This window comes from Moschus berezovskii, chromosome 1 (genome assembly GCF_049115385.1).
Source record: "Moschus berezovskii isolate FMDL1 chromosome 1, NW_MosBer_1.0, whole genome shotgun sequence".
NCBI lineage: Eukaryota > Metazoa > Chordata > Mammalia > Artiodactyla > Moschidae > Moschus > Moschus berezovskii.
Window position 1 is genome coordinate 23065289 of NC_142460.1, and position 16244 is coordinate 23081532.

The 16244-nt window shown below is 40.3% G+C and overlaps 1 protein-coding gene across 1 annotated transcript; it reads left to right on the forward strand.

Moving 5' to 3' along the window:
• Window positions 1–3433: 3433 nt before the first annotated feature.
• KRTAP7-1 (keratin associated protein 7-1) lies at window positions 3434–3697 on the forward strand. The gene has a single exon (XM_088835539.1). The coding sequence runs from the start codon at window positions 3434–3436 to the stop codon at window positions 3695–3697; it is 264 nt and encodes an 87-aa protein (XP_088691665.1).
• The last annotated feature ends 12547 nt before the right edge of the window (window positions 3698–16244 follow it).

The following is a 16244-nucleotide window of genomic DNA, read 5'->3' on the forward strand; positions in this document are numbered from 1 at the left end:
AAATAGTGGTTATGGTTGACAACTCTGTGAATATAAAAATCACCGAGTTATATACTTTAAAAGGGTGAAATTTGTCATATGTGTATTGTCTCCTGCCAATGCAGAAGACACAGGAGATGTGAGTTTGATCCCTGGGTTGGGAAGATCCCCTGGAGAAGAAAATGGTAATCCACCCCTATATTCTTGCCTGAAAAGTCCCATGGACAGAGGAGCCTGGTGGGCTACAGTTCAAAGGGTCCCAAGAAGTTACATGCAACTGTGCACGAGTGCTTAGAAAAGTGCATAGTAAGTCTTCTTACTATGTTATCTATGTTCTGTATTTCAGCAGAACCTAGCACGGAAAGAACCATGCATGAATATCTGTTATTACTAACATTTAAAATAAAAATATTGAATAACAATCAAATACATGGCTGAGAATTTTCTCTGGGAAAGTCTAAAAGGAGACAGGAAGGTAAAAGAAACATGCCAAAGAGTTTTTTTTTTTTTTTTTTTTAATTGGGGGTAACTATTCAGAGACCCACCCAGGTGGATATTACCACCTGGTAAAAGATGCCCGCACACATTGCTATTACTTCCATTTCCACTCAGGCGTATCCTAAGAAAAGAATCAGAACACAGGGGAACGGAAAAGACAAACTAAGGTTTTTTCCTTAATTATCACCCAGAGAGAAAGGAAATAGGCCACCTGTGGCTGACACTGAACCCGCTCATCAAAGAGAGAGAAGCAGCTCGGGGCAATTTCACACAGCCAAGCAAAAAGACAGATTCTTTGAGATCTCATTAAAGACCGGGTCCAGAATTTATCAGGATTATTTATTTATGAGACTCACCTTACATACTCTAGATTTCAAGGATCTTATGGTGGTAGTGGGAAAAGAGAGCTCTGGAAATCTGAATTTCAAACAAGTTCCTTAGGGTGTTCTGCCTGTTTACATTTGAGACACTAACTCCAGTCTGGTCGTTCAGACTAATTGAAATATCATTGCCACTTAGTGGCAGTAGATCCAAATTATAGGTTCAAATGTCACCGCATAGTTTTGTTGTTCAGTTGCTAAGTTGTGCCCGACTGTTTGAGACCCCATGGACTGCAGCATGCCAGGCTTCCGTGTCCTTCACGATCTCCCAGAGTTTGCTCAAACTCATGTCCATTGAAATGGAGATGCCATCCAACCATCTCATCCTCTGTCGTCCCCTTCTCCTCCTGCCCTCAATCTTTCCCACCATCAGTGTCTTTTCCATTGAGTCAGCTCTTTGCGTCAGGTAGCTGAAGTATTGGGGCTTCGGCTTCAGCGTCAGTACTTCCAATGAATATTCAGGGTTGATTTCCTTTAGGATTGACTTGTTTGATCTCCTTGCAGCCCAAGAGAGTCTCGAGAGTCTTCTCCAGCAGCACAATTCAAAAGCATCAATTCTTGGGCACTCGATCTTCCTTATGGTCCAGCTCTCACATCCATACATGTCATTACATGGTAGAATCAGCAGTTAAAAATTTCAAGCAACCACAAAATTGTCAAAATTTAATGAGAGCAGTCACCTTTGTCATCTACAACCTGCAGACATATTTTCCAGGTTTCTGGGATTAGCTTATGCAGAATTTATACCATTTGGACTCTTGTGGATGTAACCTCTATTTTTATTTATTCATTTTGTTAAAAACTGAATTTGAAAATAGACCTTATCTCTTTGATTTTAACTATAAATTCTCATAACATGCAGTTTTTAGAATTAAAAAAAAATGTCCAAAAATAAGTAATATGATCTGTAGGAAATTCTTCTGTCAAGGAACCTGACAGAAGAGGAATTTTAATACAGAAAATGTCTGGAATGATTAGTTTTGCTCTTTGGGCTCTATAGTTGTCCATTAAGGGGAGAATATGCAAAAGGAGTTGGTATCCAGGATGTTTTCTTTATCTATTTTCAGAGAATCTAGATCTTATAAAAACCAGTTCTTTTCTGAACATTTGAATTAGAATAAACTTAGCTTTGCTGATCTCAAATTCTTTCTGGTTTACTTTTGTCATGAGAAGTGGCCATACTTCTGCAAAATGGGAGCAGAAATAAGTGCTGCATCTTAAAACACAACTGGTATTACATAATAGATCATGGTATCAAAGCTTGTTTTACTAGGAGTGAATAAGAACAAAGCATGGTATAACACGACTTTAAATTGGGCACCATTCCACTCAGTGTGGCAACTTCACAACAAGACAGCTTGGCAATGTTCAACACGATTTACAACCAAAGATTGTGTGTTCCCCATGAAAAGAAAGCGTGTTAACGAGGATAATGCTCATAAATGAAATACATGAAAATTACAACCACTTTATCCATAGCTCTCCTATTATTTAGTGTTCTTTCAGCTTCTGTAAAAAGTCTTGTTCTGATGGATTTCTGTAGCAATGTTTAAAAAATTTTAAAAATTTGAGATGAAATTTACATAACATAAAGCAAGTCATTTTAATTGGGAGATAATTTTTTTCCAAGTTGTGTTGCTTTCTGCCTTACATAAATCAGCCATAAGTATACATACATCCCCTCCCTGCTGAACCTCCCTTCCCCTCATCCCTCTCCTTCTAAAGTGTTAGCGTTAGCCACTCAGTGGTGTCTGATTCTTTGTGACCCCTTGGACTATAGCCTGCCAGGCTCCTCTTTTCGTGGAATTCTCCAGGCAAGAATGCTGGAGTGGGTTGCTATTTCCTTCTCCAGGGGTTCTTCCGTACCCAGGGATTGAACCTGGGTCTCCTGCATTGCAGGCCGATTCTTTACTGTCGGAGCCACCAGGGAAGCCCATGTTGAGCTCCCCGTGTTACACAGCAACTTCCCTTCAGCTATCTATTTTACATATGCTACAAAATGCAAACACAAGATAAGCTGTTTTTAAAGTGAATAATCAGTGGTGATGCAATCACCACCTCTGGTTACAAATAATTTTCCTATTCCAGAAGAAACCCCATACCCATTAATATACCAATGTCTTTGAATGACATATGGAGATAATTTCAAGCTATAGAAGTGTTTACATTGTTGCCAAAGCTTTTTTCAGTTTAGCTGTGTCAGCTAGGAGGAGTTTATAATCAGACAATTTAAACAGCCTCACAGAATGCAATCAGAACAGTTGTTAAACCATGGGACACTGATGAAAAGAATTCAATTGCGTGTCAAGGAAGGCGCTGACTTTGAAGATACAACACATTCCTTTGCAAATAGAAAAGCCAACAAAAATGTGGGCAAAGAGTCTGTGGGTTGCTTTATGTGCATTTTATTAGCAATAATAGAATTATCTATGCAAATTTATGGCAAGATGTCTAGGCAAGCATGTCATGCCCACCAGCTTGAGGTATAAAAGGTCCCATGCAGGATGAGAACTTCATTCCTTCTTGGGTAACTTGCTCTTCTCATTCTATCCAAATCCTTCCCAACTCCTGCCACCATGACTCGTTTCTTCTGCTGCGGAAGCTACTTCCCAGGCTATCCTTCCTATGGAACCAATTTCCACAGGACCTTCAGAGCCACCCCCCTGAACTGCATTGTGCCCCTTGGCTCTCCCCTGAATTATGGTTATGGATGCAATGGCTACAGCTCCCTGGGCTACGGTTATGGTGGTAGCAACTTTGGCACCCTGGGCTGTGGCTCTGGGGGCAGCTTTTACAGGCCATGGGGCTCTGGCTCTGGCTTTGGCTACAGCACCTACTGATGGACCAGGACTCCAGATGACTACGGGACTCGTCCTCAATTCTCTGTGTGCAGAACAACCTGAAAAGCCATGACTGTCTTCCTGCCTCCAGAAACACTTGGGAGAGATACATCTTCCATGTTTCTGTGGTCTTCTTGCTGAGATCCTGATCTTTGATGTTGTTGAACAAGTCACCCAGGAATCAGATGCTGAGCTGATACTCATCTACAGCCAAAGCAAGATTTTGTATTTCTCTAACATACTTGAATTTTACTAATGAAGCAGACAGTCAGTCTCTTATGGTGGCTCTGCCCATGTATCATTAAATTCTGCATGAATATTAATGCTTTACTATTAAATGTTTGAGTAGGAAGGGGTTTTGCTGTTCATCACAATAAATCCAATTCATTCAGCACAAACATTTTTGTTCTGGTTTTATTGTGCCTTTTTGTTTGTTTGTTTTGCTCTCATCAACCAGTTTCAACCTGTGAGGGTGGACTTCAATCACGTCTTATTATGATTTCAGACTGTACACACAAATAGGGTGATGCCTAACAATTTTGTCCCTTTATGTTGAGATTTTCAATTTTTAAAAAAATTCTTTAAAAAGTCCTAAATTTAACCAGAATCAGATGACTCTTGAACAGTGTGGGAGGTTAATCCATGTACAATTTATGTTCAGCCCTTTGTATCTGAGATTTCTCTGCATCCATGGATTCAACCAACTGTGGAGTATGTAGCATTGTAGTGCTTACTACTAAAAAAATTCTGCATGTAAGTGGACTTTTGAAGTTCAAACCCACTTTATTCAAGAGTCAGTTGTATAGTCTGTACACTGCGATTGTTAGTGTTTCTCTATGCTGATTATAAATAGGAAATTTTCTTAGCTGTTGAGTGTTAAAAGAAAATTCTTTCCTCTTTTCATTATTGACACAATTCCATTTAGCTTCTTCCTCTTTTCCTGCTGTTTATAGAACTCATTATAGAGAGATTTAAACCCCATAAACTCTTGGAAAAATTTCCTTAAATGGAATGAGTTATGAAACTTTTTAAGACTTCCTAAGATTTGTTCAATAAAGGCAAGCCAGCAACTAAAATCACATAATACTTTTTTCCCTTTTTGATTGATAGGTTTTATTTTTCCCACCTTCTTCACTTCTGATTATATATGTAGGCATATTAAAAATGAAGTATTTATTATTTGGAATGATAGTTGCCCTCAAAAGCACTTGAAATGATATGTGATCTGCATTTAGAAAATGCTTCCTGAGAAAACTGCTCTGTTTGAATTAAAACTCATTCATTCATGCATAAAGTATTTATTGAACCCCTACCTGTCTCAGAAAAGATGTTCAATAATTGTTCGTTGACTTGTTAAATCTCTGCTTTATGGGTGTAAAATATTGTATAGTCCGATACAAGGTTCATTTAGTATGTATGAAGTTACTGGGCTCTGGTCACTCTGTTTAAAACTAGGTGGCTGTAAAAACCTGCCACGATCTCTGGACTGAGACACTCATTCAGGAGACACTCACCAAGAAGCTACAACACCACACACTGTCCTAAAATGTGGGGACAGAGATAAATAAAACATAATTCTGACTCTCAAGAGTTAAATATATTTTTGTTGTTGTTCAGTTGCAAAGACTTGTCTGACTCTTTGCGACCCCATGCACTGCAGCATGCCAGGCTCCTCTGTCCTTCACTATCTCCCGGAGGTTGTCCAAATTCATGTCCATTGAGTCTGTGATGCTATCTAACCAACTCATCCTCTGCCATTCCCTTTTCCTTTGGCCTTCAATCTTTCCCATCATCAGGGTCTTTCCCAATGAGTCAGTTCTTCGCATCAGGTGGCCAAAGTATTGGAGTCTCAGCTTCAGCATCAGTCCTTCCAATAAATATCCAGGACTGATTTCCTTTAGGATGGACTGGGTGGATTTCCTTGCAGTCCAAGGGACTCTGAAGAGTCTTCTCCAACACCACAGTTCTTCAGCACTTCAGCCTTCTTTATGGTCCAACTCTCATATCCATCCATGACTACTGGAAAAACCATAGCTTTTATTTTATGATAATTAATGTTATATTTGTGATCCACACAGTCAAAGGCTTTGGCATAGTCAATGAAGCAGAAATAGATGTTTTTCTGGAACTCTCTTGCTTTCTCCATGATCCAGCGGATGTTGGCAATTTGATCTCTGGTGCCTCTGCCTTTTCTAAAACCTGCTTGAACATCTGGGAGTTCATGGTTCACATATTGCTGAAGCCTGGCTTGGAGAATTTTGAGCATGACTTTACTAGCGTAGGAAAAGGAGTACGTCAAGGTTGTATATTGTCACCCTGCTTATTTAACTTATATGCAGAGTACATCATGAGGAACGCTGGGCTGGAAGAAGCACAAGCTGGAATCAAGATTGCTGGGAGAAATATCAACAACTTCAGATATGCAGATGACACCACCCTTATGGAAGAAAGTGAAGAGGAACTAAAAAGTCTCTTGACGAAAGTGAAAGAGGAGAGTGAATAGGTTGGCTTGAAGCTCAACATTCAGAAAACAAAGATCATGGCATCTGTTCCCATCACTTCATGGGAAATAGATGGGGAAACTGTGGAAACAGTGTCAGAGTTTATTGTTTTGGACTCCAAAATCACTGCAGATGCTGATTGCAGCCATGAAATTAAAAGACGCTTACTCCTTGGAAGGAAAGTTATGACCAACCTTGATAGTATATTAAAAACAGAGACATTATTTTGCCAACAAAGTTCCATCTAGTCAAGGCTATGGTTTTTCCAGTGGTCATGTATGGATGTGAGAGTTAGGCTGTGAAGAAAGTTGATCATCGAAGAATGGATGCTTTTGAACTGTGGTGTTGGAGAAGACTCTGGAGAGTCCCTTGTACTGCAAGGAGATCCAACCAGTCCGTTCTAAAGGAGATCAATCCTGGGTGTTCATTGAAAGGACTGATGCTAAAGCTGAAACTCCAATACTTTGGCCACCTCATGCGACTAGTTGACTCACTGGAAAAGACTCTGATGCCAGGAGGGATTGGGGGCCGGAGGAGAAGGGGATGACAGAGAATGAGATGGCTGGATGGCATCACCATCTCGATGGACATGAGTTTGAGTGAACTCCAGGAGTTGGTGATGGACAGGGAGGCCTGGTGTGCTGTGATTCATGGGGTCGCAAGAGTCGGACATGACTGAGCAACTGAACTGAACTGAACTGAATGTTATATTAATAAATGATTATCCAAAGACTCATTTTCTTCCAAGGAGCCAAAATAAGAGATAGCCTATAATAAGATATATATCCGTTGATTTTGGTTTATCCAACTTTCCTCATGATTAGATCCATACTTAACATTTTTTGGTACAAATGCCATAGAAGTAATGCTGAATCCTTTTCAGTGCATTGAATAAGAAGACACTTTATGTTGGTTCATGCAAATTTGGTTGTTTGGTTACTTTGATCACTTGATGAAAGTAGTTTCCTACAAGTTTCTTCACTGCAAATTTGCTGTTTTTCTCTTTGTAATTAATAATTAATTTGTGTTGAAACCTTGACTCTATGCAAATATTCTATTCCTTATCAAGTTTTCATCCACTGTTTTAGGATCCATTCACAATTTTTAAATTTTATACATCCTTCTACATTTATTGTTTGGCAATCTACTGTAAGAAAGAAATTTCTCTTCTCCCCATTTATTTTTGCTTGCTTATTTATTGCTATCAAAAGCTATATCAGTGTGGGCTTGAGGATTCTTATGTTACTCAATGTGTTACCATCCATTAATATTATTTTTTCATTAATAATATTATTAACTTTCACGCTCTAATTGCCCCAGATTTGGAGAGTGGGAACATCATCATTCTGACTCCTTTGTCCGTTAGAAATGGTTCCCATTGCTGTTTGATCAATGCTTTACTTTCTGACTCAATGAGATATTCCAGGCTCATCCTGAACTCTTCTGCTTCAATCAGTGGAGCACTAGATCCCTTTGGTAAAGACTGGTATTTAGAAAATATATATAGGTGTTAGGTGTACTCATTGCTATGGTATCATTCCTACATATGCTAATTTCTATCCTCCCATATTAAACCAGTTAATCTTAAATCAACCCTGGTCATTCATCAGAAGCTGAAGTTCCAATACTTTGGCCACCTGATGTGAAGAGCCAACTCATTGGAAAAGACCCTGATGCTGGGAAAGTTGGAGGGCTGGAGGAGAAGGGGAAGAAAGTGGATGAGATGGTTGGATGGCCTCACTGAATCAATGGGTATGAGTTTGAGCAAACTCTGACAGATGGTAGACAGGGAAGCCTGGCGTGCTGCAGTCCATGGGGTCACAGAGAGTTGGACACAACCTAATGGCTGAACAATGTGCAATAACATACGTGATAACAGTCATTGCTATGGTTGTTAATCATTCTTTCAGACTTAATAATGACACGCTGACAAGCTGCACTGGAGTTCTGGGTTTGGGGAAAGTCATTGACAGGAGGAATTCACATTAGGGTGAGAGAAGGATGACTTACCTTTAGGCTGAATGAGGTCTCCAAATGCCAGGGAGTAAAGGTCTCAAGTTTTGCTCTAAAGTTGAAATGACAAGTTGCCCTAGTACTCCCTTGTTCTTCAATGAGATTTTCATTTAACTACTTTATCTTTGTTTCATTCCCAAAGTTGCTTTTTTTTCCCCTAATATTCTGAGTCCCAATTCTCCCTGTGAATTTGAAGGGAAGGTCTGCTTAGTTTCACTTGCAGACTCCTCCTCTCATAGTCTCTGCCATGACTTTCTCCTTGCTTTTCCTTCATTTCTTTTCCATCATCCAGACATTTAGCTATCTCTCCTCCACTGATATTGTCCCCGCAATTCTCCTTGTCATTGTTGGCTTCCAACATTTGCTTTAATTTAATGGATTCTGGGGAAAAGGAGGGGAAGAAATCTGGTTCATCTGCCAACCTAAAAAATATAAAATCCTTAAAGAGTTATGGGAAGGGATTAAGAACAGCAATAACTACCTGTCTTCTTCTCCCGCAGTAACTATACAATAGATACAACAATAGATAATCTCACTATTTATTTGCATACACATTTTTTGAGATGGATTTCTTTATTGTGTTACTAAAGGGGAAACCAGTGTTGAAAATGTAGTGATTTGTTTGGGGTTACATCATTCATTTGTAAAGAAAAATGCCAAGCTATTGCTAGCCAATGGGCACCTGACTGTAAATCCATCCCTCCACTAGAAAACAAGTCATGTAGTATTTTAAAAATTATAGAACTCTTTCCCAGAAATATCCCTGCCTAATGCACTTATGCTATTAATAACTATATCTAACATAGTTATTATATTAGATATATATTGGATTTACATTTTGCAGAGTATGTCTGTAAAATTTTATTTAATTCTGACAATTATCTTGGGAGATGGGTATCATGAAAATATTGATGGAAATTAAGTAATTTTCCCAAATGGGAAAATATTTATCAACTGGGAGCTTTAAGCTTTGAGCCAAGGTATCAAACTGAGGTCTTCTGACTCCTTTCATGAACATTATTCTACCACTGATAACAAAGGCAAAACATTCATTATGTGTTTAGTGATTTGACCCTAATTGAGGTTATCAAGATCCTCCAGTATTTTCCTAAGCTTGTCAAATAAGTTTAATAAATATTATGCTTCATTCTTTAACTTGATACCAAGTTCTTGGATTTTCCCCATCTCAGTATCTCTAAGAAATGGTGGCAGATCTTCAATCCCCATTTCTGCATCATTCACACCCTTATCATTTCTTGCCTGGATTAAAACACCAGATGCCTGTCTGGTGTGCCAGGCAGAGTCTAGCCCACCTTCTACACTACAGATGAAATCGTCACTCAAAATGAAAATCTAATAACATGACTTTCTTCACAGACTCTGGCTATTTTGTGGTTACTTACAGATTTTGGGATAAAGATCAGTCAGTGGTACACAAGAACATCAGTTTCTCTAGTCTCATTTCCTACTTCATTATAACATGCTTCCCTGTCTCCTGCAAAGGGACATACTATAGCTCTTTGCTGTTTCTGCCCTAGTCTTCATCTAGCGAACTCCTACAGAGCCTTCAAAAGGACTTCCTCTACCCCAGGGGTCCTCCCTTGTTTCAGTTGGAAAGCTTCACCTCTGCTACAGTGCTCACACGGCTCTGCTCACTGACCGAGACCACCGGGAACACACTGCAATCAACAAAGTTGGGCTTATTAACTTATTGTGACAATGCAGATCATGCAGCATGACAAACTGTAGGATGTCTCAATAAGAGGGTGGAGGAGGGGCTTGTTCTAGGATTTGCACTGGAGGGATTCGATATTGGAGATGATTAAAGGAGTCAGGTGGCTTCCCAGGTTGCTCAGTGGCAAGAATTTGCCTGGCAATGCAGGAGACACAGGAGATGTGGGTTGGATTGTTGGGTCAGGAAGATCTCTTGGAGGAGGAAAGGGCAACCCACTCCAGTATTCTTGCCTGGGAAATCTCATGGACAGAGGAGCCTGGTGGGCTACAGTCCATGAGGTCACAAAGAGTCAAAACGCAACTGAGCGTGCATGTATACACACAAAATAGGCAGGGGTATCTTCTGGATTGGGTACCTTCTGCAACAAATTTTGACAAAGTTAGTGGTTTAAAAACAACATAAATTTACTCTTACAATTTTGGAGGTCAGAAGTTCCAAAATCAAGATGGTAGGACTGCATTCATTCTGGAGGCTTTAGAGAACAACCTAATTCCTTGCTTTTCCAGATTTAATAGGCTGCCCAGTTCCTTTGTTTGAGTCTTCTTCCTTTATCTTCAAAGGCAATAGCATTGCATTTTCAAATCTCACGCCCTGATTCTGACTCCCACCCTCCTATTTTGCTCTTTCACTTTAAGGATCCTGTTGATTATTGGAACGACCCAGATAATCCAGAATAATCTCCCTACCTCTAGGCTGGTGGATTAGCAGCCTCAATGCCCTCCTGTCATATAATGTAACATATTCACAGGTTCTGGAAATTGGGATAGTGGCATCACTGGGGTACATAGTCTACCTTCCACAGGAAACAGACTTAATTCTATGGTTGGGTATTTTAACAAAACTTTTATCGAAGAAATGGAAAAATGCTGAAGCTGTCATTGGTAAAAAGGGCAGCAGTCACTGTAAATGATGTTTAGTCACTTTTTTTGGTTTGAATAGTGTTCTTGTTTTCATCTGTTTTTGGGTGTGAATACACAGTGGTTTTGTTTTTGTCTCTCTCCATCTCTCACTGCCTGACCCTGTCTTATTTGATGCTCTTTCTGAAGACTGTGTGTGGGGAGCAGGGAATGCTCTGGTTTACCATTTGTGTTTTCCGGGTTGCTGTTTATCTTTCTCACCATCATTAGTTGGCAGGTCAGATTCCCTCATTGTGGCCTGTATGTTGTAAGGTTTTTGAGAGAAAGCCCCATGCTTTACTCAATGCTCTATTGCCAGTGCTGTATCCCAGACACTTGATAAATATTTGTTGAATTAATAAAATTATTTAAAGCCTTAGAGAAAAAGCCCACTCCCTTTCCATTTAGAATATGGTCAGCAGACAATAAACATGGAAATCCTCTGGAAACGTCTTCAGAATGCACGGTCATGGGCCTTCCTTGTCAGAATCGTACTCTGCACACAGACAAGATCTGCAGGTGATTTGTGTGCTTGTAAAATTTAAGTATTGGGTGGGGGGACTTCCCTGATGGTTCAGTGATTAAGAATCTGCCTGCAATGCAGGGATGGGAGTTCCATCCCTGGTTGGGGAACTAAGATACCCCCTGCCAAGTGGTGACTAAGCCTGAGAGCTGCAAACCCTGAGCCTGCGTTCTGCAGCAAAAGATCATGCCTGATACACTGAAGAGCCTCATGCCACAAGTAAGACCCAATGCAGCCAGAACAAATAAGCAAATATATAAATCCAAACAAAAATAAATAAAAAATTGGTATAAAAAGATTTGAGTATTGGTCAAGTCTGGTTAATTCTTTATCCCAAAAGAAGGAGAGAAGGAGACATTCCTCACTGTTGATATTTTAAAGTGTTGATGAGACGGTATTAACATTTTCAGCAACAAGGAAAAGTTAAAAAATTATTTTCCCATACTTTTGTTCTATTTTTTTTTAATTACTACTTACAGAAAAACTAGTTCCCTTTTCTTCTTTTTATTTCTATTGAGGATAGAGAAATAGCTCTTAAAATTAAAGCAGGAGAGCTTTCTACTACATAAATAAATGGAAATATTTCTTATTTCTATGGCCTGCCAGGCAGAGACTGCTCAGAATGTTCTATGACTCCAGAGTATGTTGAGTATGGTTGTCTCAAAAATACCCTGTTATTCCTCAGACACCGATTCCTTTTCAGTGACTTGCCTCTGAGGCTCCTATTATCTTTGACAATGATAATCGAGTTAGAGTGTCCTGTTCTGTTTTCTTCACTTTCAATCATCCTCCTCTTTTAATAGCCTGCTTTACACATATGCCTCACTGTTTCCATTCTGAATCTTTTTTGTCCTATGCTCTTGGTTGCCACGACAGAATTTTCAAGGCTTTCCTAATGAACAATCTTAAATGTTAAGAGAAATCTTTGGGACAAAAGCCCTCATTTTTTAAATCTAAATTTATTTTTATGTTCGTTTTTGGTTAGCAGAGACTTTGAAGTAATGATGATCTTGGTAGATTGAACTCATCATCCTTTGTAGTTTGGCTGTAATAGGAAACACTGTTTTCAATTCAAGTCATCAGATGAGCATGACCTCAGATATTCCAAAGGGAAACCAACAAGTAAATATGTTGAAATGTCAGCCTTCCACTCATCAGCAAGTCTGCCTTAGCACTGAGGTAGCATGGCAGACCATAATTTCTCATCCTTGATCCTTTTCACTAACTCAGCTTGCTGGTTGCTGCTGTGGCTTAACTGTATATACATTTCCAGTTTCTGACTCTAACTCTCCCTTTACGTCACAAGAAGTAGGCCTCAGCTCCTCCGTTTTGCATCAACAGGAATAGAACGTAGATGCTCAAAAAGGACCTTCAGATCCCAGTAGAGGCTAAAATCTTGCAGCAAAAAAGGTAACTTCCTTGGGAATTTCTTTTTCATGTTGATTCTGAAACACATGTGAGATGTTTCTGGCCAGAGTCAGTGAGCTTTTTATGCATCTAGGCATTGTTGTGGTATCACATTATTTCTTAAAACCACATGGGTTCTACATCAGATAGCAAACTTCACTAATTAGTTGCTTGCTCTACCATTAACCTAGTAGCCTCATAAACATGGCTTAGCCCCAAGAGTGCTGAGATAGCAAGGTAGTGAAATTGTGTCTCAAGTTGGTCCCAGGACCTCGTCAGCAAGTTCTGATCCATGTCTGGTGACCATCTTGGAGTATGCTGCCTGGCAGTCACATTTGACTGCATGTGACCTTGACTTCAGACCAGCGTTTTTGACCTTGGCTCTGTTGACATTTGGGGCTGGATAGTTTTTGGTTGTTGAGGGGAAACAAGTGTTCTGTGCGCTGTAGGATGTTTGGCAGCATCCTTGGTCTCTCTCATTAGATGGAAAGCAACAACCTACCACCTACAAGTGACATTGTCTCTAGATAGTTGCCAAATGTCCCCTGGGAAGCAAAGTTGTCCATGATAATAAGTTATATCAACACTGCTTATTTAATCTGGCTAAGAAGGTGTCAGGCTTCCTGGAGAGCTCAGCTGGTAAAGGATCTGCCTGCAATGCTGGAGACCCTGGTTTGATTCATGGGTCAGGAAGTTCCCCTGGAAAAGGGATAGGCTACCCACTCCAGTATATTTAGGCTTCCCTGATGACTCAGACAGTAAGGAATCTACCTGCAATTCAGGAGACTTGGGTTCAATCCCTGGAGGAGGGCATGGGAACCCACTCCAGTATTCTTGCCTGTAGAGTACCCATGGACAGAGGAGCCTGGCAGGATACAATCTGTAGGGTAGCAAAGAGTCGGACATGACTCAGTGACTAAGCACACGGCAGAACACAAGAAGCTTTCTCCATTTTAAGCTCATCCCATTTTAAGTCGTGTGTTTTCTTAATGAGGACACCTTTACAGATGGCTTACCGGAAAACAGCACAGGTTTCTCCAGGAGTGGCCAAAACACTTAATTTTTTCACGGCACCACTTGGCTTATGTGGTCTTAGTTCTCTGATCAAGGATGAAAACTGGGCCACAGCGATGAACGTGCTGAGTCCTAATCACTGGACAGTGAGGGTTCCCCAAAGCACTTTATGGGGATGATTTGGGCTGCTTATTCAAAATACAGACTCCTCAGCCCCAGCCCAGACCCAGGGAATCAGAATCTATAGGAAGATGGCTCAGTAATAAGTATATTAAATAAGTATTCAAGGACATTTTTACAGTTTAAACTTTGAAACTACTGCAGTGGAATGTCTTGTAGAAATTTCAACATTTCTATTCTGAGATTCTATTGCTACATTCTGTGTTTTAAATTGATGGCCCTGAGTGTGTCTTAGCAGGGGTGTGTAATACAGTTAGCAGAATTACTCTGTACAGTTGCATGCTTAATTGACCAGATCCGATGGGAGATGTTTGAATTGTAATCTTAGCTTCTCAGTGATTTTGATGTTAGTATCATACAATGGCTAAGGTGGTGAGTCTCAGGGAATCAACTTACCTCTTGTTACAGTAGAACGACTTGGGGCCCAGCAAGTGATTTGCCTAAATTCTTTCAGCAAGTGAGGGGCCAATTTAGATTTAGAATACAGTAAGTCCTCTACATTCAAGCGAGTTTCTTTCTAGGAGTGCATTTATGAGTCCAATTTGCTCATACATACAACAAAATTAGCCTAGGTTCACAACTAACACAATTGGCTATTTAGTGTTGCTGTCGTTGTTTAGTCGCTCAGTCATGTCCAGTTCTTTGCGACCCCATGGACTGTAGCCCCCCAGGCTCCTCCGTCCATGGAATTTCCCAGGTGAGAATATTGGAGTAGGTTGCCATTTCCTCCTCCCAGGGATCCTCCCCACCCAGGGATTGAATGCGTGTCTCCTGCATTGGCAAGTGGGTTCTTTACCGCTGCACCACCTGGGAAGGCCATTCAAGGGTTCTACATAATACTGTACTGTAATAAGTTTATAATAATTTTCACAAAATAATATATAAAAAACAAACACAACAGATAAAACATTTTTAATCCTACCATAAAGTACCTTGAAAGGTATAGTAGTACAGTGGAATGGCTGGCATTTCTTAGCAGTACCGACTGCATCACTGCCGCTTTTACACTTGCTTCTGGACATCCTGGGCTTGAAATAAAGATACTGTACTACTGTACACTGTAAAGTACACAAAAGCACAGCCACTTGCAGGAGATGCACAGCATGACGATGCACACCAGACACGTGAACTAACTTACGTGATTGGACATGGGAACACACGCTCAACAATTGGTAGGCAGAAAACTTACTATATTTGTTCATTCACTCATTAGCTCAAGTAATATTAATTAAAAGCTTACATTATGCCCAGTAGTGAGCTAGGCGCTGAGGAATCAAGCCTGATGGAAGACGTCATATTTGCTCTCCTAGAAGCAAGCACATTGGTGGGACAGGTGCCAATCACACAAAGACAGTTAAAGGACTACAAACAGGAGGGAGACAGTGGCCCTTATGATACTGTAAGTAGACTTTATCTCCTTAGAGACCACAGAAAGACCTCCCAAGGGAAGTGATTGAACTAGTATCTGAAGGATGATGAGAGTTGGGGACGAGATAATAATTCCATGTAGAATAAGCAAGTGACCAGACATTACACATTTGAAGATCTAAGATAGTCAGTGATGTCTAAGCAGAGAGAGTTGGGGAGTTTTAGGTCAGTTTAAACATAAAATATCTAAAATCAATGGGATGATGCTGAAATGTTTTTTGACATGTGTGTGCTTGTATGTATGTGTGTGTGTGTATCATAACCAGATCTACATTTTTAAACTGAGAAGCAGTTTGTAAGGAGGGAAACTGTTGACTCAGTGAGTTTTGCAGTCACTGTAGCAGTGTCAGTTCAATTCAGTTCAGTCGCTCATGTCCAAGAGTCATGTCCAACTCTTTGAGACCCCATGGACTGCAGCACACCAGGCCTCCCTGTCCATCACCAACTCCTCAGAGCTTACTCAGACTCATGTCCATTGAGTCGGTGATGCCATCCAACCGTCTCATCCTCTTTCAACCCTTCTCCTCCTGCCTTCAGCCTTTCCCAGAATCAGGGTAGCAGTGTAGGTATGGAAATTGGTACCTTGGATTAGATAGTATGGCAGGATTAACAAGGAGCTCCTAAAGTTGTCCACTCTGAATCCCTACGACCTACAAATATGATACCTTCCATGGAAAAAGGGGCACAGCAGAAGTGATGATGAAGTTGAAGATCTTGATGTGGAGAGATTATCCTGGATTTTCCAGGTAGCCCAACGTACTCACAAGGGTCCTTATAAGAGGGGAAGGCAGAAGGATCAGAGTGAGTAGCAGCAGATGGGATGACAAAAGCGAGACTGGAGTGATTAAAG